This window comes from Salmo trutta, chromosome 2 (genome assembly GCF_901001165.1).
Source record: "Salmo trutta chromosome 2, fSalTru1.1, whole genome shotgun sequence".
NCBI lineage: Eukaryota > Metazoa > Chordata > Actinopteri > Salmoniformes > Salmonidae > Salmo > Salmo trutta.
Window position 1 is genome coordinate 67,102,325 of NC_042958.1, and position 23,532 is coordinate 67,125,856.

Here is a 23,532-nt window from a genome sequence, read left to right on the forward strand (position 1 = left end):
ATTGACCATCGGGTTCTTGGTCACCTCCCTGACCAAGGCCCTTTTCCCCAATTGCTCACTTTGGCCGGGTGGCCAGCTCTAGGAAGAGTCTTGGTGGTTCCAAACTTCTTCCATTTGAGAATGATGGAGGCCACTCTGTTCTTGTGGACCTTCAATGCTGTAGACATTTTTTGGTACCCTTCCCCAGATCTGTACCTCGAAACAATCCTGTCTCGGAGCTCTACGGACATTTCCTTCGACCTCATGGCTTGGTTTTTGCTCTGACATGCACTGCAAACGCTTTAGTCAACAGGAGCACCTAACAGGGCAAGGACTCATACAGTAAAGAAAACATCTATTTAAAGATCCTGTGCAATAGAAATCTTAATAATAAAACACAACAAATCACTGGCTCAGTTTTATTGGTCTATAACAACATTAATGGTATTACTTTACAATGTGAGCAATGTTTTTAGATGGTAGTTACAGTTGCGGTCAAATATATTGGCACCTTTGCATGATTCACTATTTATTCTAAAATAAATTGAAATTTAAAGAACGTTTGGCGTTCACACTTGTATTTGCTTGATTAACAACTACATAGGAGCAAGAAAAATGTATTGGGTTGGCAAAAAGTGATTCTTGTTAACTGTGTAACTTACGGTATCTAACCTGTGGTAAGTTGCAGATGGCTACAGGGTAAAAATAGCCATTCAATCAGTTCTGTTACACTTGGTTTGATTTACAACTCTGTACATGCAAATGAAGCAAATATATCACACAGTACTCAATGACATCAGCAATCTCAAATCAATCTTTGTCCTAAATCAACAGTAAACCAGTAAAGCCTACAATACATGGATACCAGCAGACTGATAGCTTAATCAACGAATAGGTGTCAGTATCTTCACAGATCCTTTATAGGCATGATATAAATCAGGATAGAGTGGCTGAGTGAATGTGGCCTGGACTCTGTGGAGGAGGTTTATTGTGCCAGTTACGATGTAGAACAGTGGTCGCGAACGATGAAGGCTTGCGCTCCTTTTTTTAAATCGTGTTGAGCTGTTGCCGGTAGGTGCACTTGATTCAAAAGTCCTGCGCACCGGGTGAGCAAAGTGTTCCCATCAGACAAACTCCGCTTACTCAGCGGACCGGCCAATCTGTGACTAAATCGAGTGCACTTACTGTGCTGTCCAATCGAATAGCTCAAATCACCGTGGCTACAGAGCTTCCATGACCCAGGCCACAGCCACATTTAATAGGCTACTAGCCTACGTAAGATTTAATAACTTTTAAAACCATGACCACAGAGACTGTCAATGAATACAGCAAAGAGCTGCTGTTTTTATGAGTGAATTCATGTTTAAGTTTATATTCAGCACCGTCACTGTTTTTATTCAACACTACTAGAACATCTCTGTACCATGAACGAGTTGCCAAGCATCGATAGCCCTGGGTTTTATTATTATTAGCAGCTCGTCGTGACGATTTTATCTGGTCATAGGAACAACATGAATTTGTGCATGAGGCAGCGGTACGACTCGAGTTTGGCCATCAGGTGGAAGACGGTGTCCCCTCTCTCTGGTCAGTCTCCCCGGAGGAAAGGGAGAGAGCAGGGTCCGTGAGAGGCGGTTGGGAAAAATCGTAAATTGCAATGTCCGTACTGTGAGACGCCTAAGACAGCGCTACAGGGAGACAGGACGAACAGCTGATCGTCCTCGCAGTGGCAGACCACGTGTGACAACACCTGCACAGGATCGGTACATCCGAATATCACACAGGGCGGCAGGTAGCCTAGTGGTCAGAGCGTTGGACTAGTAAGCGAAAAGTTGCAAGAGCAAATCCCCGAGCTGACAAGGTTAAAAAACATTTTTTTAAAGGTTGTTCTGCCCCAGAGCAAGGCAGTTGTTGAACAAGGCATTGTAATTGAACATAAGAATTTGTTCTTTAACTGACTTGCCTAGTTCAATAAAGGATAACAACATTTTTAAACAGCTGTGGTGGTACAGGATGTCAACAACAACTGCCTGAGTTACACCAGGAATGCACAATCCCTCCTCAGACTGTCTGCAATAGGCTGAGAGACTGGACTTGCTTGTAGGCCTGTTGTAAGGTAGGTCCTCACCAGACATCACCGGCAACAATGTCGCCCATGGGTGCTAGACAGGACTGGCAAAAAGTGCTCTTCACTGATGAGTCGCAGTTTTGACTCACCAGGTGATGGTTGGATTCGCGTTCATCATCGAAGGAATGAGCGTTACACCGAGACCTGTACTCTGGAGCGGGATCGAGGTGGAGGGTCCGTCATGGTCTGGGGCGGTGTGTCACAGCATCATCCGACTGAGCTTGTTGTCATTGCAGGCAATCTCAACACTGTGCTTTACAGGGAAGACATCCTCCTCCCTAATGTGGTACCCTTCATGCAGGCTCATCCTGACGTGACCCTCCAGCATGACAATGCCACCAGCCATACTGCTTGTTCTGTGCATGATTTCCTGCAAGACAGGAATGTCAGTGTTCTGCCATGGCCAGCGAGAGCCTGGATCTCAATCCCATTGAGCACGTCTGGGACCTGTTGGATTGGAGGGTGAGGGCTAGGGCCATTCCCCCCAGAAATGTCCGGGAACTTGCAGGTGCCTTGGTGGAAGAGTGGAGTAACATCTCACAGCAAGAACTGGCAAATCTGGTGCAGTCCATGAGGAGGAGATGCACTGCAGTACTTAATGCAGCTGGTGGCCACACCAGATACTGACTGTTACTTTTGATTTTGACCCCCCTTTTGTTCAGGGACACATTATTCCATTTCTGTTAGTCACATGTCTGTGGAACTTGTTCAGTTTATGTCTCAGTTGTTGAATCTTGTTATGTTCATACAAATATTTACACATGTTAAGTTTGCTGAAAATAAACGCAGTTGACTCAGAGGACGTTTTTTTTGATGAGTTTATATAGTCTATAGGAAGCCTATGCCCTCATACAGTGTCTATTGGAAGTCAATACCCTACAGTGTTAGGAAGTCTACACATACGCGCGCACACATCCACCACACACACGCGCTCACACACACACACACACACACACACACACACAATCATTAAGCCATTTAGTTTATACTATAGGATGTCCACACACAGTTTGTAAGCCATTCAGACCCTACTGTAGGATGCACACACACGTGCACGCACACACACACACACACACACACCCACACACACACAGTCAGTAAGTCATTCAGTCTCTACTATAGGATGACGTGTCCATAACAGTAAGATTTTTCCCATGTTTTGAGACATGCTCATTTCACGTCATGCTTCCTTTCCATTTCCAGATATCAAAACCGAAAGCAAAATTGTCAAATCAAGAAAACTCAAGATCTGACAAAGAAGCAACATGAAAAGAAGAAAAAACAGTGGTGGGAAAACTCTAAAAGGTATTACGGATGAAAGAAACAGCGACAAGCTGTATTGGACACAACACCATCAAGCCAGGAAGATAACAAGAGAACAGCCATTCTCACCTCAGCAGGTAAATGTCCCTGCCACTCACTCAACTCCTAAAAGAGAGACACCAGGACCAATGAAGACATCTACCCCAAAGGAATCACCCAAAAAGAGGAACAGAAGAAAGAAAACACTATCAAAATGGAGGTCAAAGTTGTACTACACAGAAGAGAAGCTGCTGGAGAGGACCAAAGAGATGGTCAACCTAAAGAAAAGACTGAAAACACTTGAGATGATGGCCAAGAGGGAGCAGGTAATTGTCAACATGGAAGGCAGAGAGTTCCAGAAGAAAACTACAAAGCGAGGTCATCAGAGAACATTACCCAATAACAGCCAGAGAAGACCAATGCGCAAACTTGTTAGCCGCTTCCTTCATCAAGATGAAGTCTCCACTGTACTAAATGGGAAATCCAGAGAAATTCGTAAAAAGAGCCAGATATTCTGTGAGAGAGCCTTAACGGACACTAAGAAAAATCTTCACAGAAGATTTCTGTCTGCGAATCCAAGGCACAACCTTTCCAAGGCTCACTTCTTTAAACTTAAGCCATTTTGGATTGGCCAGCGAAGAGTCACAGACAGAGAAACGTGCTTGCAAAACGCATAGAAACATCATCCCCAACGGACACTGTACGTGTATTGTGTGTAGTGATGATGACGTGCTGTTCTAATGTTTTTGTAAGTGTTGTTTTTATGTGTTCTCTGTTTTTAGCCTATGTATGTTATGTACTTTTGAAGCACTGCAAAATGAAATTGATTGAACTTGAATCCATGATTGTGCCAATATTATCTCAATTATTTTCAACATAAAATGTTATGTTTTTAACCATCAAAATAAAGTAAGTCGAACACTCCATGTGTAATCGCCCAGCAATTTAATGGGTATTTACCAACATTTCAGCATCACGGTGCCTTCCTCAGGGTAATGTCATGAATACTTGAACCAGGTTATGTAGACAAACAGGGCAATTAGTGTAACCAATGACAGTAGTGAGGGGTGTGTCATAATGAATTAGTGAACCTGTTAAAAAAGAGTATATAGCATATTAAAGGATATGCAGTAAGCCTCTCTTTGTAGTAGTAGGATCTCGATGTTACCTCCACTCCTTGGTAGAGCAACATGCTCAGTGCCTGTGTATTTGAGGGAGGAGATTGGATGGTTAGCTTCAACAAAGTGAGCTGCTACTGGATAGTCAATGTTCTTACACCCGATTGAGCTGCGGTGTTCAGCTATGCGTTGTTTTAATTGTCTTTTCGTTTGTCCTACGTAGGCTTTTCCACATGAACAGGTGATGAGATAGAGTACTCCCTCGGTCTTGCATGAGGTGATACCCCTAACAGGGATCTTTCGACCTGTATGTGGCTGTCTGAAGAAAGACATTTTTATAGTGCTATTGCACTGTGCGCATGAGCCGCATTTGTAGTTCCCATTTGGCATAGGTGTCAATCAGGGGGCATGTCAGATCTCACCAAACGATCTCCAATATTACGACCACGCTTATAGACCACCAGTGGAGGTTCCTTGAAGAGGTGTGCGATTTTTTTGGTCTGATTGCAGAATATGCCTGTGCTTTTTCAGGATTGCTTTCATTTTCTCCGAACCCTTGGTGTACTTAGTTCAAAAGACGGTTGCGTTGTGTTTCTTCTTTGGTTGAGTTTTTAGTAATTCAGCTCTTGATTTTTGATATATTTTCATCATTGCCGCATCAAGAGTTTTGTCCTTGTAGCCTCTCATTTGGAATTTATGTCATTTTTTTTGAGTTTTTTTTTTACATTAAAAAATATTAGGTTGTAGATTACGGAAGGTGTTGCGGTAATGAGAGAAATCAGTCAAAATCAAATAAATGAGAATCACCCCATCAGTCCAGTAAAATAAAAAGCAAATTATTTCAATTCATGCTCCACAGTGCTTCACAAGTGCTAAACCAACTGATCTATTTTTATCAAAGCTCGAGTTTTGAAATATAATATGGTCTTATTAACAATACTGGCAGGCCAATCATATAGCCATTATGCTGTGATAATGTATTAGGCCTACTGCCAAACCTCATTCCTATAAAACTGTTTGTGTGAGGCTAATGTAAGCAGTACACATCAGCTTGCTTTTTGACTGCGAAAGGGATATTGACTCAGAAAAGGTTGGTGACCACTGATGTAGAAGATGTAACATGCGTTTACCAAAAAACAAAACACGCAGAGATTACATTCGCTAAGTGCCTTCGTTGAGGCGTGTGTCGATACTGATATGATCGAAAGAAAGGCAGCGCTGCAGTCTGATCTGCTTCCTCCATTCAAACTTAACATTAGAGTTATTCCACAATACTGACGAGGGATCAGCTCATAAAGAAATAGTCTAATGCTTACCCTATAATAATGCTCTAAATCAAGGTTTGGCACATAATTGCGCACTTTAGGCTAAACATCAGGAAATATATTAAGGCAAAACATTTCACAGTAGCCAAATGGCAAAATAAAACAACTGAATGAACATGAAATGGATTAACATATCATCGAACTATATAGGCGTATACCGTTGGTAGGCAGTTTATCTTTTAATGCAGTCATCTCGGTTTTAATTTGAAGCATGTTTTTATCCTTTGTTGTTTGTAACAATTGCAAAGACCTTGGCAACTTTAGTTGTAGTCAACTTCGTTGTGAAGTTATCAGTGGTCACAGAGAGACGGATAAACACTGTGATTCTATGTTTAGCGGAGAAAAATCATCTAACGACGCACTTATGTTATCAATGTCCCCTTTGCCTTATATAACTTAGACCATCCCATATAACCCTCAGGACTTCATCCAGCTTCAACCGCCAAACTTTGTGCTCCTGAAGCTACCATGCTAACTACTAGCCTATCAGCTAGTGATTTACTAATAGCCAGTGAATTCACATTCACATGTGTGTTTACTCACATTCTAATAAATCCTCTGGTGGGCTCAGCAGAACAATTTTAAAACAATTAAGAATATCTATGCTATAATAATACCAAATATACTATTGCTTGCAATAGATGTTGTTCTCTGATGAGGAAAAAAAGTATTGTTTCATGTTTTTGGAGCTAATTTTTGTAAAATTTCCCAGATATCTTGTCCATTTCCTACTTGCATAAATCCTATTGTCAATCTTTCAGTTCAGACTGATTTCTTTACATGCTCAAAGGAGATGTGTGGATAGGCAGTGATGCTGGGTAAAGCCTCAGATCCATGAGAGACACAGAGAGACTGGAAACTCTGCAGAGAGGGAAACGGGTAGAAGGTATTGAAAGACAAACGTTACTTTAAGTTTACGCACATTTCACTGGGAAAGAAGTCTACAGATTGCAATTCTAAGGTACATCTAAGTTAGTGATGTCACCTGGAGTAAAATGGATGTCATCCTCTGTGTGTGAGAGCTGCTTCAGCTCAGCATCTCTCCTCCTCAACTCAGCCACCTCCCGCTCCAGGTGTCCTTACGCCTGACTGACTTCAGCGTTCTCCTGGGCTCTGATCAGCTCCTTCAACTCAGAGCGTATCAGCTCAGGAAAGATCCACTCTCCTCTACTGCTGGCTGTGCAGGTGTGGGGGGGGTCCATTTCAACCAGCCTATATAAATATAAATACATTCCCAAATATGTGGACACCTGTTTTTTGAACATCTCTTTCCAAGATCATGGGCATTAATATGGAGTTTGTCCCCCCCTCCCTTGCTGCTATTGTCACAATATAGCTTCCATCCCTCTCCTCGCCCCTACCTGGGCTCGAACCAGGGACCCTCTGCACACATCAACAACTGCCTCCCACGAAGCATCGTTACCCATCGCTCCACAAAAGCCACGGCCCTTGCAGTGCAAGGGGAACAACTACTTCAAGGTCTCAGAGCGAGTGACGTCACCGATTGAAATGCTATTAGCGCGCACCCCGCTAACTAGCTAGCCATTTCACATCAGTTACACTATAACAGCCTCCACTCTTCTGGGAAGGCTTTCCAGTAGATGTTGGAACATTGCTGCAGGGACTTGCTTCCATTCAGCCACGAGCATCAGTGAGGTCGGGCACTGATGTTGGGCTGTTAGGCCTGGCTATCAGTCGGCGTTCCAATTGATCCCAAAGGTGTTCAATGGGCTTGAGTTCAGGGCTCTGTGCAGGCCAATCAAGTTCTTCCACACCGATCGACAAACCATTTCAGTGTGGACCTCGCTTTATGCACGGGGGCATTGTCATGTTGAAACAGGAAAGGGCCTTCCCCAAACTGTTGCCACAAAGTTGGAAGCACAGAATCATCTAGAATGTAATTGTATGCTATAGCGTTAAGATTTCCCTCCACTGGAACGAAAGGGTCTAGCCCGAACCATGAAAAACAGCCCCAGACCATTTTGTCTCCTCCACCAAACTTTACAGTTGGCACTATGCATTGGGGCAGGTAGTGTTATCCTGGCATTGGCCAAACCCAAATTTGTCCGTCGGACTGCCAGATGGTGAAGCGTGATTCACCACTCCAGAGAACGCATTTCCACTGCTCCAGAGTCCAATGGCGCCGAGCTTTACACCACTCCAGCCAAAGCTTGGCATTGCGCATGGTGATGTTAGGCTTCTGTGCGGCTAGTCGGCCATGGAAATCCATTTCATAAAGCTCCAGACGAACAGTTCTTGTGCTGACGTTGCTTCCAGAGTCGGTTTGGAACTCGGTAGTGAGTGTTGCAACCGAGGACAGACTATTTTTACGCGCTTCACTCAGCGGTTCCGTTCTGTGAGATTATGTGGCCAACCACTTCATGGCTGAGCCGTTGTTGCTCCTAGACCTTTCCACTTCACAATAACAGCACTTACATTTGACTGGGGCAGCTCTAGAAGGGCAGAACTTTGACTAATTTACTTTTTGGAAAGGTGGCATCCTATGATGGTGCCACATTGAAAGGAAGGACATTCTACTGCTAGTGTTTGTCTATGGAGATTGCATGGCAGTGTGCTCGATTTTATACACCTGTCAGCAACGGGTGTGGCTGAAAAAGTCGAATCCACTAATTTGAAGTGTTGTCCACATACTTTTGTATATACAGTGTATGTATGCCTATATAATGTAAATATATACCGAACATAAATATAAACGCAACAATTTCAAAGATTTTACTGAGTTACAGTTCATATAAGGAAATCAGTCAATTGAAATATATTCATTTAGCCCTAATCTATGGATTTCACATGACTGGGCAGGGGTGTAGCCATGGGTGGGCCAGGGACGGCATAGGCCCACCCATTTGGCAGCCAGGCCCAGCAACTGGGGAGCCAGGCCACGCTAATCAGAATGAGTTTTTCTCCACAAAACGGCTTTATTACAGACAGAAATACTCCTAAGCACCCCCCCTCCATGCTGGGCTGTCATGGTTACACGCAGTGATGTAAATTATTTAAGTTAAAATACTTGAAAATTATACTTTAGTAGTTTTTGGGGGTTACTATTACTATTTATATTCTTGACAACTTTCACTTCACTACTTTTCTGAAGAAAATTATGTACTTTTTACTTACATTTTTCCTGACACCCAAAAGTACTCGTTACATTTTGAATGCTTAGCAGGACAGGAAAATGGTGTAATTCACACACTTATCAAGAGAACATTCCTGGTCATCCCTACTGCCTCTGATCTGACAGACTCACTAAACACATGCTTAATTGGTCAATTATATGTGAGTGTTGGAGTGTGTCCCTGGCTATCCGTAAATTTAAAATACAAGAAAATATTTCTATTTCAGCAATTACATTTACTTTTGACTCACAAAACACAAATGTTTGGTTTGTCAAATATTGTGTGTTGGCTAGCCATAAATAAAAATAAAAATACAATTGTGCCATCTGCTTTGCCTAATATAAGGAATTTGAAAATATTTAGACTTTTACTTTTGATACTTAAGTATATTTTAGCAATTACATTTACTTTTGATACTTATGTTTCATTAAAACCAAATACTTTTAGACTTTTACTCAAGTAGAATTTTACTGGGTGACTTTCACTTTTACTTGAGTCATTTTCTATTAAGGTATCTTTACTTTTACTCAAGTATGACAATTGGGTACTTTTTCCACCACTGGTTACACATGGTCTGCGGTTGTGAGGCCGGTTGGACGTACTGCCAAATTCTCTGAAACGATGTTGAAGGTAGCTTAAGGTAGAGAAATTAACATTAAATTCTCTGCCAATGTCATGACTTCCACCGAAGTTGGTGCCTTTTCTTGTTCGGGCGGCGTTCGCCGGTCATCGTCACCGGCTTTCTAGCTACTACTGATCCACATTTCTTTTTCCATTTGTTATGTCTTGATTGTTCACACCTGGTTCCCATCTCGTTATGATTATTTTCCCTATTTAACCCTCTGGTTCTCATTATGTTTTGTGCGTGATTGTTTGCTTGTCATCGTGTTAGTTGTTTTGTGTCAGGATTATTTATCCCTGCGTGGATTTTGACTTATGAGTTTCTTCGAGAGTAAAGTATGTTATTTTACTCAGTTCTGTGTCCTGCGCTTGACTCTATCCTCACCTCCACATAACTGACACTGACAGCCAACAGCAATGGTGGACATTCTTGCAGGCAGCATGCCAATTGCACGCTCCTTCATAACTTGAGACATTTGTGGCATTGTGTTGTGTGACAAACTGCTCATTTTAGTGTCCCCAGCACAAGGTGGACCTGTCTAATGGTCATGCTGTTTAATCAGCTTCTTGATATGCTTAAATGCAGAAGACACATTTCAGTTGAATGCATTCAGTTGTGCAACTGACTCTTTCCCTTCCTGATCCAAGCAGCCCTAAATACAGCCCAGAAGCTGTGTCCACAGGGAATTATCACTAGATCCTTCAGTAGGTCCAGACAGATCGAACAACTGATCAAAACCATGGCCTCTGCCAATTTTGATGCACACACTAATAAATGTAGCGTGAGAACCAGAGATACAGTAAATGTCGTTTTCTGAGGAGTAGGACTGGCTTGTATTCCGTCGACGGTGGCTTCCTGGCTCAGATGTCAGATACACTCTAAAAAGAGAAGGTTCCTGGAGTATCCTTTAGGGGTTATTCCAATGGAAACTGTGGGGTAACCCCTATCATGGATCCTCGAAGAACCTTTTGAATTACCTTTTGCGTTACACCCCCCCTCCCCGTTATTGTTTTTGTTATGTGTATTATTAATAATAACAACACAATATTTTAGTTCTCAGTGTTTATTTTTGTGGCAAAGCAGAATAAAAAAATTCAAATATGAGGTAAACTCCCAGCAGAGACCCAAGTCCAATGGGTAAATCCTCTGGCCTGTTGATGTTAATGTGTTGATGTTCTCGGTATCCATAGCCAGAATGAATTTGCAGTGCATGGTGATCGAACAGGTTTCCTGTTCTATTCATAGAGGTGTAGAGAGAGAAAAGTTTGAATCCCCAAAACATTTGAATTATACAGATTAACAAAACACACAACAGTATTCATACCTTGGTTTTTGTGGTAAATGTGAATGAAAAAATCCTCATCCACATACCTTGTCCATAATGTAGAGGCCTATGGGATATTCATTGAAGAGGTAAGGGAGGAGGATGGTAAATGTGATCTGCATAACATGACAATACCAATTGACATACCTTTTGTATGCCTCCTTGTCTGTATACATTGCAGACACAGACACAAAAGTGAGCAGTTCAGTCATCTGCACCCAATACAGCTAGCCTTCAACATATTCTTATAGCCTACATATTCTTACCTCTTCGTTGCTTGATATCCATTGAATTGTGTCCATTCTCTGTTTTCAAAAGATTTGCACAAATATGAAAAGATAGACGGTATCATTATGAAACAATATCAATGTACAAGGGACAAACCTTACCTTAAATTGAGGAGATATTTACATTTTTCAGTTACGTGCCTTCACCTGCTGTCCTTTCAAATTCTAATCCAAATGTTTCAGTTGGGCAGTTAGGTTCCTGCAAGAAACACCACCAACTAAGGAGGTTCCTCTATGAACCCCACCTCCTATGGGGTTCTCGGAAGAACCCTTTGGGGGCCATTTTCAGTGCCAAGAACCCTAAGGTTATTCTGAGAACTTTGAGGTTCTTTGAAGAACCCTTGTTGAACCCTTATTTTTTAGAGTGTGGCAGGTCTGTCCAGCAGAGGGCATGAGTGGTCTGTCACAGCCAGAGAGCGTGAACATTCTCCCAGTGGTCTATGATGTTCATGATCAACAGCTCTGGATCATCATTTCTCCCTATTCCGTAACAGCCAGTGAATGCAGAGAGAGAATACAGGTGAAACAAATAGAGCCCTCCAAACCTTCACTATAACTTTCTCTGTTTAATGGGACCGTGGCAGGGCCTTTGATGGGTTACAATGACCTGAGCATGGTATGAGGGAGGTCCAGAAAAAAACATTATGAACCATTATCATCAATAACTTTAGTTACACTGTCAATAAACTTATGGAGGACTCTGTCCATAACCAACACAGCTACTTCACTGCTGATGGGGGTGTGGTTTATACACACCTCCCCTCACGTTACAGGCTCACTGAAGGGATTCAATTAAGCTGCCCGGGGTTTTTAAATGTAACTAGGCAAGTCAGTTAAGAACAAATTCTTATTTACAATGACGGCCTACCTTGGCCAAACCTGGACAACGCTGGGCCAATTGTGCGCCGCCCTATGGGACTCCCAATCACAGCCAGATGTGATGCAGCCTGGATTCGAACCAGGGACTACAGTGACGCCTCTTGCACTGAGATGCAGTGCTATAGACAACTGCGCCGCTCGGGTGAAAAGGGGTTGCAATGGGAAAGTTAATTTAGCATGGCCTGGTGTCCTCGGATTGGGGGAGTTTGTACATTTTAGTCCATTCCATTGGTCATTAAGTGAACTCTCCACCCACTCACGGCACCGGACCATGCAAAATGAACTTGCCCATTCATTTTATGCTGTATTCATAGCAAAGTGTTTCAAGCTGACCACCATTGTCCCAGTTTCCCAAGAACTCCAAGGTAACCTGCCTAAATGACTATCACCCTGTAGCACTCAGATATGTAATTATGAAGTGCTTTGAAAGGCTGGTCGTGACACACATCATCATCCCTGCAGGACTTGTATATCAGGCGGTATCAGAGGAAGCCCAGAATAATTTCCAAAGACTTCAGCCACCCGAGACATAGATGTCCGGCAAACGGTACCTGAGCAACAGCTCTCGGACCAACAGGCTCCAAGACAGCTTCTACCCCCAAGCCATAAGACTGCTAAATAGTTAAATGGTTACACAGATTATCTGCATTGACCATAAATTGCACTGACTATGGACACTCAGAAGGCTATATGTACACACTATATACACACACACACTACATATGCACATACAAACACACACACACACCCATAACATACAAACACATACCGACACACACACAGACAGTACCCTGCACCGAACCTTAGTCACTATTCTAGCCGGCACCTTAGACTGCTGCACCGCCGCTGCTAAATCGTGGATGCCAAAAAACATATATTGTTTATAATGTAGATGTATAGATGTATTCTCCAAGAAGACCCCATTTGCTGTCCCCCTGGCGGAAGACCCCACCCCCTCCGCAGGAATACCTCATCTCCCGTTAACTCCACCGCTGCTGAAAAAGATCCTAGGGGAAACACTGCCTCCATGATAGTGAATAAATAGTGCTTGTGAAATACCAACTTTGGCCTTATGGTTAGAGGAGGTGTCCCATTCATAGGGCCCATTCAATCTGGCCCGCAAGGTGGTTTAAGTGCGGCCCTCTGGACCTTGGTGAAGACCGAAATGCAGCCTGCAGGGAAAAATGAGTTTGACTCCCCTGGGTTAGTGTCTGCCCTGAGATTGGAAGGTTGAGAGTTTGATCCCCGGCTGAGTCATACCAAAGTCTGTAGAAATGGGACCCAATGCGTCTCAGCTTGGTACTCAGCATTAAGGAGATAGATTGGGGGTAAGATCCTATGGGTTGTACACAGCTACACCTTCAGTGGCTTAATGCTTCTCCCCATGCAGTGGTGGAAAAGGTACGCAATTGCCATACTTGAGTAAAAGTAAAGATACCTTAAAAGAAAATGACTCAAGTAAAAGTTAGTCACCTAGTAAAATACTACTTGAGTAAAAATCTAAAAGTATTTGGTTTTAAGGAAACATAAGTATCAAAAGTAAATGTAATTGCTAAAATATACTTAAGTATCAAAAGTAAAAGTATAAATAATTTCAAATTCCTTATATTAAGCAAAGCAGATGGCACAATTTTATTTTTCTTTATGGCTAGCCAACACACAATATTTGACAAACCAAGCATTTGTGTTTTGTGAGTCTTCCAGATCAGAGGCAGTAGGGATGACAAGAGACGTTTCTTTTGATAAGTGTCTGATTGGACCATTTTCCTGTCCTGATAAGCATTCAAAATGTAACAAGTACTTTTGGGTGTCAAGGAAAATGTATGGAGTAAAAAGTACATTATGTTCTTTAGAAATGTAGTGAAGTAAAATTAGTAAATAGTAAAGTACAGATACCCCAAAAAACTACTTAAGTAGCATTTTAAAGTATTTTAACATAAGTATTTTAAAGTTTACACCACTGTCCCCATGTGAGGGGGAACTGTAACGAAGCCAAGTGAAGAGTCTGGAGACTATTCTAGTACCTTCCCGCGAAGTACTGATGGGCAGTCCGAGTCGTATCGGTGAGCCGGGTCATTTGGCTACCAAACGGCTCTTCGTTCAAAATGCTTAAAAATCGACCTAGAACCATGATTTTTTTTTTGCCAAACTACGTTTATTTCACGCACTGAAAACATCCGGGTGGACCAGACTGATGCGCTCTCCCACTATTTATTGCTTCTGTAGTGAGGATTCATCCTCTGTAGATAATTATTATGTAACTTATCTGCAGAAAAACTTTGTTTTGAGCTCAAAAAGCAGTAGTAGCAGAATGCAAATCAGGGAGCCAACTGAATGGCTTTCACCGATGCGATTCGCTTCCCGACGTTCACCAAAAAGATCCGTTCATTCGCGAACGACTCATCATTACCACGTAGTAAAAACCAGAGCTGTCTATCGGATCTGCTTCTTATGAAGCTGGACCAAGAATAAAAACAGAAAACTCACAACATAGAATTGTCTCCGTTTTATTAGACTAGAGTGGAAATACATTACAATATGTCCCCACCCGTACCCATGTATTTAGGGTCTACATTGTAGTTTGTGTTACACTTGCATGGCTTTGTATTAACTAGCTTATATAAATAACGTTAGCATATTTTAGCTAGCTATAAGACGGAGGAGGTAGCGCTGCTATAACCAAAACGAGCATTCTCCCCGGAAGTGGGTGGTGCATGCCAATAGTTTTATGCTAACGTTAGTTAGCTATATAGTAGCAGCAACAGCTGGTTGCTAGTTGATTTTCTTGCCAAGAAAATTGAAAACTGGCTATTACGATACCGGTAATGGTTCGATATGACAAACCGCAACATTCTGGGTAACATTGGCTAGCTAGCTAACGTTAAACACAAAACGTTTGAAGGGCTTAGTTTTGGTGTTTCCTGTGCCCTATGATCTAAATCAGATTTGCTGTCTGGAAATAGGTAAGCGACTGATTGCACTCATGTTTTTCTTTACATTTCGAAATATTTGTAAACTAACTTGACTAACGTTAGCTAGCCTGCAACCTAATGCACGATTTGCATTTTATTTCTAAGGTCCTAACTAACTATCTAGTTGGTTATAATGTGTCGTCCAACTAACGTAATCAGATAGCTAACGTTAGTTAGCTACAGTAGCCGCTATCAACATGTATGTTTGCTCTGGCAAACAAACTAGCTAACGTTACCTAGCCTATCTATGTACTTTAACAATACTCACTTAGCTAAATAGTTAGCTGGTTAACTAAGCTAGTTAGCTACCTAGCTTCGAATCAAATAAAAATATCACACATGCGCCGGATACAACGCGTGTAGACTTAACCGTGAAACACTTGCATTGAGCCCTTCCTAACGGTGCTAGCAGTAAAGTTAGTTAAAGCAAAGACACTAGTTACAGTAGGCAACTAAGTTAGTTGGCCAGATCACAAACTCATTTGTGCGTTGTTATAGCTAGCTAAACAGTTTATCACAACAAAAGTAGAACTGTCAATCAGCTGGCTAAACCCGAAAGCGAAATCAAATGCTCGCAAAATGGACATTCCATGATGTGGTGCTCAGAAGCTACATGTCCACAACGCTGTCTCACACACATTCGTATTATAATATACATCAGTGTCAGTACACTGTATAAATTGTAAACATGGCAAACACGCCATTTATACAGCTACCTATCAATACAAGTAATGGTATAATAAGTAGCTGTCCAAAAACAAGGAACGGTTTTTAGACTGGCCAAAAACCCTTGTGTTGATGGCTAGCTGCATGAATTGGATGTTCAAATTGAATTGATCACATGCAGATGTTATTGCGGGGGTAGCGAACTGCTTGTGGATGAGTGTGCTGTTTGATTTTTATGAGACTACATGCGAACAATATTTTTCTGCTGAAGGGTTTGAAGGCTTCTTGTTGGGCTTAATGCATACTACTAACTAGTCTCTCAAGCTTTTGCATTCATGTCAGCAGTTTGTAAGGCTAAATACTGGACTGAGAATAGTGTACCATGACCATACATTTGAGTATGCAAATATGGTTTTACAAACTTTGAGGAGTGGCAGCATCCATATCCCAGTGACACTGCAAACCTGGAAAAAGATGTGTATCTTCTATCCATGCAAAAGACTGGGCTGCATCGCTAGAGCCTACTCTGGCCTAAGGCTACTAGCTATGTTGTCATTCCACTCCTAACCCAGTGCTGGCACCAGATTTGGAAAGGAGTGGTAGGAGTGGGTTTAGGCTTAGTCAATGGCACACTTCCCATCACCTGTTAAACCAATGGCTTGGCTGGAGTAAGGTTTTTGCATGTCCTGATTTAATGAGGTTGTTGGTCAACAACATCCTGAGAGTCTGGCAGCTGCTGGCCCTTCTCATTCTGCCGGTGACAGCCTGGGGCGTAGAGTTTCTCCAGGATAGGACATAGCCTATTTATTTTGTCACCCCACACACACAATTGTAACTTTTCCCGTCTGTCTCCCCGCTACTCGTTCTTTTTCCTTCACGCATCTTGGACTCTATCCTTTCCTTTACTCTCCCTCCCTCCTCACTTGTTTCCTCTGCTCTCCCTCTCATTTCTTTGTCCCATCTTTTCCTCTCCTCTACCCACTCTCCCCTTCCTCTTCTCCCCTTTCCTTCACTCACCCTATCTCCTCTGCTCTCCCTCTCCTCCACCCACTCTCCCCTGCTCTCCTCTACCAACTCTAACATTCTCTCATCCCTCCTCTGCCTCTCCCATCCACTCTCCCTCTTCTCTCCACTTCTCTGCATCTACCTCTCTCTCTCACCTCCTTCCTGTGTCTTTGTGTGCTCGGGGCAGGGGGCTGAAGGAGGATGGCGGTGTGGATCCAGGCCCAGCAGTTGCAGGGGGATGCGCTGCACCAGATGCAGTCGCTCTACGGACAGCACTTCCCCATAGAGGTGCGCCACTACCTGGCCCAGTGGATCGAGGGGCAGCTCTGGTGAGTTTACACCACTTTTCTCATGACTTTTATCCCTTTTCCCCTCTTATTTATCCGGGTTAGTCTTATTGATCATATTGATGGCTGCAGTCCTAATGCATGTCTTAACATAGGCTTCTGTTTTTTGTTTTTTTTTAAACAAATTGTGGACAAATCATGCACACACTCTCAAATAGGTGCTTAAATGTCCCACACACAGGTATTTTACTTGTGCTTGAGACTTGAATTTGCATTGGCCTTGCTTAACAAGTGCATGGTATGCACTGCTTTTGCAGAGTTTCATTTAACATTGGATAAGCTTCAACTGAATGACGCTTTGACTTAGCCACAAAACAGTTGTTGCAAAGTGCACTGACTGAGAAAAGGGTGGAATGTGTATTGCATGCGGGTGTGTGCACGAGAGGTAGCAATGGCATTTGTTAGTTAGTTTTTCTTATTCGTCCACTTGTTCTCTGTAGTCTTGAGTGGGTCTTGACAGTTTTAGTTCACTTCCGAACAGTGGCAAATTTAAGGTAAAACAGTGTGTGTGTGTGTGACTGTACAAGAAAATTAGTCTGTCTTGTATGCACATTTGATTTTTGATTTTACGTTATATATTTTAAAAAATGGTCTCTTAGGGACCTGGAAACCCAGAGAGAGAATTTTAGGCTAAATGTGTGTGCGTGTTTCTAAGGAATTTAGTCTATTTGACAGGGACAGTAGCACATAGACATTGATGTGAAAACTCAAATGATATATGTGCTGGAATTTGCTATGGAGCTAGTTTACATCTGTAGTACTTGTGTGCATGTGAGAAAACAATGTTGTGTGAAATGCACAGAAGGTTACACAGGAAAAAGAGAACCTGTGTGTGTTACATTGAGAGAGCTGGAGATAAAGGCATGGATAATGAGTATATAAACCCATGTCCCACAACTTAATACTTCTGATGTTGTCTGTTTGACCCCTGACCCGGGCAACCCAGGGATTCTGTGGAGCTGGAGAACCCCCAGGATGAGCTGAAGGCCAAGCGTCTGCTGGACAGCCTGGTGCAGGAGCTGCAGAGGAAGGCCGAGCACCAAGTGGGGGAGGATGGCTTCCTGCTCAAGATCAAACTGGGACACTACGCCAGCCAGCTCAAGGTAAGAGACCAAAGGGGCCAGAGTGTGCACCCTAAGTAGAAGCGGAACTCTGGTGTAATGCAGCTTGAATTACATGTCTTCTGGTTCTCCAGCACAGGAGACAAGACTGTAGGCATGAGCTGATTAGGCAACACTCTACCTCTATGGGAGAGACACCTACACTAGTTTGTGTTCATTAAGGGACGCAACATTTCGCAATGAAAGATGAAAACAAGCTTCTCTAAATGGGCAGGTCTGGGTTTTCTTCCAATTGGTGCCTAATTAAGGCCCAGCACTGTTACAGCGGGAGGTGGCTAATCCGGCGTTGGATCACACTGAATTTTTGGCACCTTGAAATGAAGCAGAAGATTAGGGAAATTCCAAAGGCGTTTCTCTGTAGCACTCTTTAACTTCACAACGTGGTACGAAATGGTCACTGCGTCGAAGGTCAAGTGGCAGTGTTACAAACGCCTGGCTCCCACACTGATGTTAGCCCACAAAACCCATTTCAGTTGATTGATCTGATTGAGTTAGCCTTGTTAGAGTATGTATGCAGTATGCTCTCACTCCCCTGGTGGTGCAGGGCTCCGTATTGGAACAGCAGCCCATGCTACTGGGGTGGCGTTGTCACGACAGTGGCTGTCCACTTCGTCACAGTGCAGCTGTTTCTTTGTGTGTGTGTGTGGGAGATTCTCGATTAGACAGAAGTCTTGTATTCTCTTTGACTCCTCCGTCCTCCTCTCCTCTGAAAACCGATAAGTGGTCGAGAAGGGTGCCAATTCGGTAGTAGGCGAACGGAGTTTGCTCCCCTTCTCAATTACCTCCTTTAGCGAAGGATACTGAAGTGTATCCTCTGCGGAAGAGTAGTGAAATCTTGTGTGTGCACGTTTTAGTTTTTGTATCTGCAGCTGTTTCTGTGTGTGTACACTTGCGTGTGTGTGTGTGTTTGTATGACAAATGCATCCTTTGCTTCCTCAGAGCACCTATGACCGCTGTCCTCTTGAGCTGGTGCGCTGCATCAAGCACATCCTTCACTCGGAGCAGAGGCTGGTGCAGGAGGCCACCAACGTGAGACTTACGCACACACAGTGTATAGAGCTGAAATGACTCCCTATTCTACAAGACAGCAAATCATATCAGTTGTACAAAATGCTTTGTTCTATGATGTCGCTCTCTGTTGAACGTGCCCCCCGGCGGCCTTGACTATACTTCATCCTGCCGGAGCTCTGTCATCCAATTGGACGGCTCTCTCACGGCCTCTCTCCCCATTGGCAGGCCGTCGGGAGCGGCGGTGGGGGCGGGACCATGGACAGCTTGTCCCAGAGGCACCAGCAGATCAACCAGACGTTCGAGGAGCTGCGCGTGTCCACGCAGGAGACTGAGAACGAGCTGCGCAAGCTGCAGCACAACCAGGAGTATTTCATCATCCAGTACCAGGAGAACCTGCGCATCCAGGGTGAGACGCTGACTGCCTATATTACAGCAGCGCTTCTCCATGCATTCCTGGAGGGATTAACCCACTTGGGTACACTGTAGCAAAAAGTTTCGCAACCAAAACAAGCATTTCTTGTTGGACAAGTTCAGGTAGTTCTTCCCCATTTCACTCTGTTTTCTTCCATGTTGTGCCTTATGAATACGACCCAGATTCAACTAATCGACCGCGCCTCAGGGCCTTGATGAGCTGAATCATGTTAGTGGATCAGCCCTGTTAGTGGTTAGAGTAAAAGCCTGCATACTCCGTATAGTAGCTCTCCAGGTGGGTGTATGTAACGGGGAAATTAGATGTATTTACCCATGCTGCCACCACCACTTCTCCCTCTTCTTTACTCCCTCCTCCTTCAACCTCCCTCTACTCTTCATCCTCCATTCATCACCCCCCCTACTTCAACCCTCCACCTCCTCCTTCCTCCTCTCTGTAGCCCAGTTGAGCAGTCTGTCGGCCGTGCCGGCAGAAGAGCGAACCCAGAGGGAGACCAGCCTGCAGGCCAAGAGAGCCACCGTGGAGGCTTGGCTCACCAGGGAGGCCAACACACTGCAGAAATACAGACTGGTACGCTTCTGAACATGCATACATACACACACTGCAGAAACAGACTGGCAGATATACAGTGCATACACAAGCAACACATTCAATACTACTAGGTTGGAGCCAGAAGCATAAACATTTCCTCCAATTAAGGGAATTGGGGAATTAACGAATTTGACAATTTGGTGTTCTATTGATTTCGTTACTATAAAATGACTTGACCTGGTACAGATGTTAGTAAACCATGCAATTTATTAGGCTACAGCTGAGATGAGTTCAGATGGGGCCTCCCGAGTTGCACAGTGCTAAAGGCGTCACTACAGACCCGGGTTCGATCCTGTGCTGTATCACAACCGGCTGTGATCGGGAGTACCATAGGGCGGCGCACAATTTGGCCCAGCGTTGTCCGGGTTAGGGGAGGGTTTGGCCTTGGAGGCTTTACTTGGCTCATCGCGCTCTAGCGACTCCTTGTGGCGGGCTGGCAACTGCAGGCTGACCCCGGTCGTCAGTTGAACGGCGTTTCCTCTGACAGATTGGTGCTGCTGGCTTCCAGGTTAAGCGGGCAATTGTTACGAAGCGCGGTTTGGCGGGTCATGTTTCGGAGGACGCTTTGATCGAAATTGGGGAGAAAAAGGTGGTAAAATACAAAAAATAAGTTCTAATGAACTACACTGGGTGGTGGAAGTGCATGGTTATGAGCTTGATGCTCCTTTCCAATAAATATTGAGGGTCTTATTCTGGTGACATGATGATCGATGCTTGGCTGCCGTTAGACAAATAAACTCTTGCTCTTACCCATAATAACCTCATGTAGACTAGCCTACCAGCACTGTGTCTGCCAGCTGTTGGCTAGAGTGCATGTGCCAAGACCAGGCACTTTTTTCTATTTAACGCAACAGTTTTTGTGACAAAACTATCGGTAGAGTTGGAAATGCGACGGAAACACGTTGAACTTCAGATTTTTATTCGGTACATGAAAACTTAAGCGATAAAGTACATTTTGTGTGCACTTGAGCTGACTGTTTTTTTTTTTTTTAATCCACAAAAAAACATGCCACTGGTGGGAACATGCACATATTTTCTTTATGCAGATTCCAGAATATTCGAATTAAAATCTGTCGCCAATTGGATGGAAACCTAGCTTGCGTGTGTCTCTCCATTTGTGTTTTTTTGCGATTTTTATTTTTATTTTAATTTTATTTTTTGTGTGTGTGTGTGTGTGTGTGTGTGTAGGACCTGGCGGAGAAGCACCAGAAGACACTGGGCCAGCTGAGGAAGCAGCAGACGCTGATCCTGGATGAGGAGCTGATCCAGTGGAAGAGACGTCAGCAGCTGGCCGGCAACGGGGGGCCCACCGAAGGGGGACTGGATGTCTTGCAGTCCTGGTGAGTCCCACCACACACACACACACACTCCTAGCTGTCCATTGTAGTCGATGCGGGCGACGCTCCTCTTGGGTTGCGGGGTTAGTCTCTCTCTCTCGCGCCACTCTCCTTTACAAATTGAACACATAAACAGCTCTCCCGTCCCTCACTCTGATTCTGCTTTTGTGTGTGTGCGCATCTCTGCTTATGTGTGTGTGTTCTTGGGGGCTTGTTCTTTTTTCCCTCTCCAGGTGTGAAAAGCTGGCAGACCTGATCTGGCAGAACCGGCAGCAGATCCGGCGGGCCGAACACCTGACCCAGCAGCTACCTCTGCCTGGCCCAATGGAGGAGCTGCTCACCAAGCTCAACTCTGACATCACCGACATCATCTCCGCCCTCGTCACCAGGTAGGGCTGTGCGTGTGTGTGTGGGGGGGGGTGTTTGTTTTCCAGGTTATCCACAATAATGCAAAGAGTACAGGTGTGTTAATGTGCTGATCATGATGTGCATGTGTGTGCTTCTGTACAAGTTTGCAGAACTGCATGCTCAGGGCAGTATAGCCCGATAGTTCTGTGTGTTTTGTATTTGTAATCATTTGCCTCCAATTCCAGTCTAATGGAACACATTTTTGTTTATTTAATAAAATAGAAAGTGTTGGTCCAGATTCTATATATACTGAACAAAAATATAAACGCAACATGGAACAATTTTGAAAGAGTTTACTGAGTTACAGTTCATATAAGGAAATCAGTCGATTTGAATTTTTTTAATTTGTCCCTAATCTATGGATTTCACATGACGGGGGAATATAGATATGAATTTGTTTCACATATGTACCTTAAAAAAAGGTATGGACGTGGATAGGGTTGCAAAGGGTCGGAAACTTTCCATGGGAAGTTAAGCCCTGGAATTTGGGGAATTTTGCTTATATTCATCAAAAATGTTAGCTTATAACAGTGAAACTTTTTTTGTGGGATACACAAGGCAATTCTAGGTCTTGTGGCATATTTTGGTTAAACTATCCCCAATTCAATGGAATTGCAACCCTCTGCATGCACAGTGCACTCTTCCATCACATGTACAGCTCATTCTCAAGATCTTGCACACTGAGATGCTATTGAGCCCACACTACCACACTGTCTGAGCCAAGGACTACATGCTTTCTGGTAAGTTTTGATTACAATACTGGATGGGGTGAATATATTTAATGAAGAACATTATTTTTTGTTAACTAGTAAATAGTAGCCTACAGCAAAGGGTTTAAATAATTTCTTACTTAACAATTTCTGCTAGTTTTTGCTACCATGTGGGTCTTGGCTTGCTTGAGCCTGCTGAGTGTTAATTCACCTGTTTCCATACATGTTTCATTATAAAATATTTATCTTACAAAGGAGTTGTTTAATCTAACTGCTTAACTATTTATCTGTACATGGAATTGTATTTTTTAAATGTTTTTTTTTCTTATCTTCACAGTGCCTGTGGCATTATCCTATCTGATGGGTGGAGTCATTTCACTGTAGCTAATGTAGAACGAAAAGCTGTGCCAAATCTTATGTGAAGAATGCAACAAAGATGCAGAATCATCTGGCCAAGTGCATAAAGTTCCCTCAGCGCTCACAACAAGCAACATCTGACAAGTCCCTCTACTTCTATTCGAGGTGAAAATGATGAATCAGACACCTTATTGATAGTAACAGCTCATGGTCCTCCTGGAATCGGAAGCATTTTTTTGACTCAGTGGAGGAACGTAGTCAGATTAATGTCTTGCTCGAGCTGTGTATGCAATTGGTTCACCGCTGCTCACAGGCAATGTGTATTGGAAGAGATTATTGAATGTTCTTCGCCCAGCATACACCTCTCCAACCAGACATGCTTTATCTACTCATTTGCTGGATGCAGAGTTCAACAGAGTTCAAGTGAAGGTCAAGCAAATCATAGAGAAAGCAATCATCTCTGATGGGTGGTCGAATGTTCG

At 43.4% G+C, this 23,532-nt stretch overlaps 1 protein-coding gene across 3 annotated transcripts in view; it reads left to right on the plus strand.

Annotated features, from left to right (window-relative positions):
- The first annotated feature begins 14,788 nt into the window (after positions 1-14,788).
- The window catches only part of LOC115161213 (signal transducer and activator of transcription 5B), a 32,101-nt gene continuing 23,357 nt past the window's right edge, over positions 14,789-23,532 (plus strand). For all 3 annotated transcript variants that reach the window (XR_003869213.1, XM_029712012.1, XM_029712022.1), the window contains exons 1-8: positions 14,789-15,058; positions 16,926-17,067; positions 18,032-18,188; positions 19,146-19,235; positions 19,443-19,623; positions 20,087-20,217; positions 21,427-21,578; positions 21,809-21,964. Coding sequence is in view for 2 of the 3 variants with exons in the window: in XM_029712012.1 (XP_029567872.1) it covers positions 16,940-17,067; positions 18,032-18,188; positions 19,146-19,235; positions 19,443-19,623; positions 20,087-20,217; positions 21,427-21,578; positions 21,809-21,964 (995 nt within the window). In the remaining variant the exon portion in view is untranslated. The remainder of the gene's footprint in view (positions 15,059-16,925; positions 17,068-18,031; positions 18,189-19,145; positions 19,236-19,442; positions 19,624-20,086; positions 20,218-21,426; positions 21,579-21,808; positions 21,965-23,532) is intronic.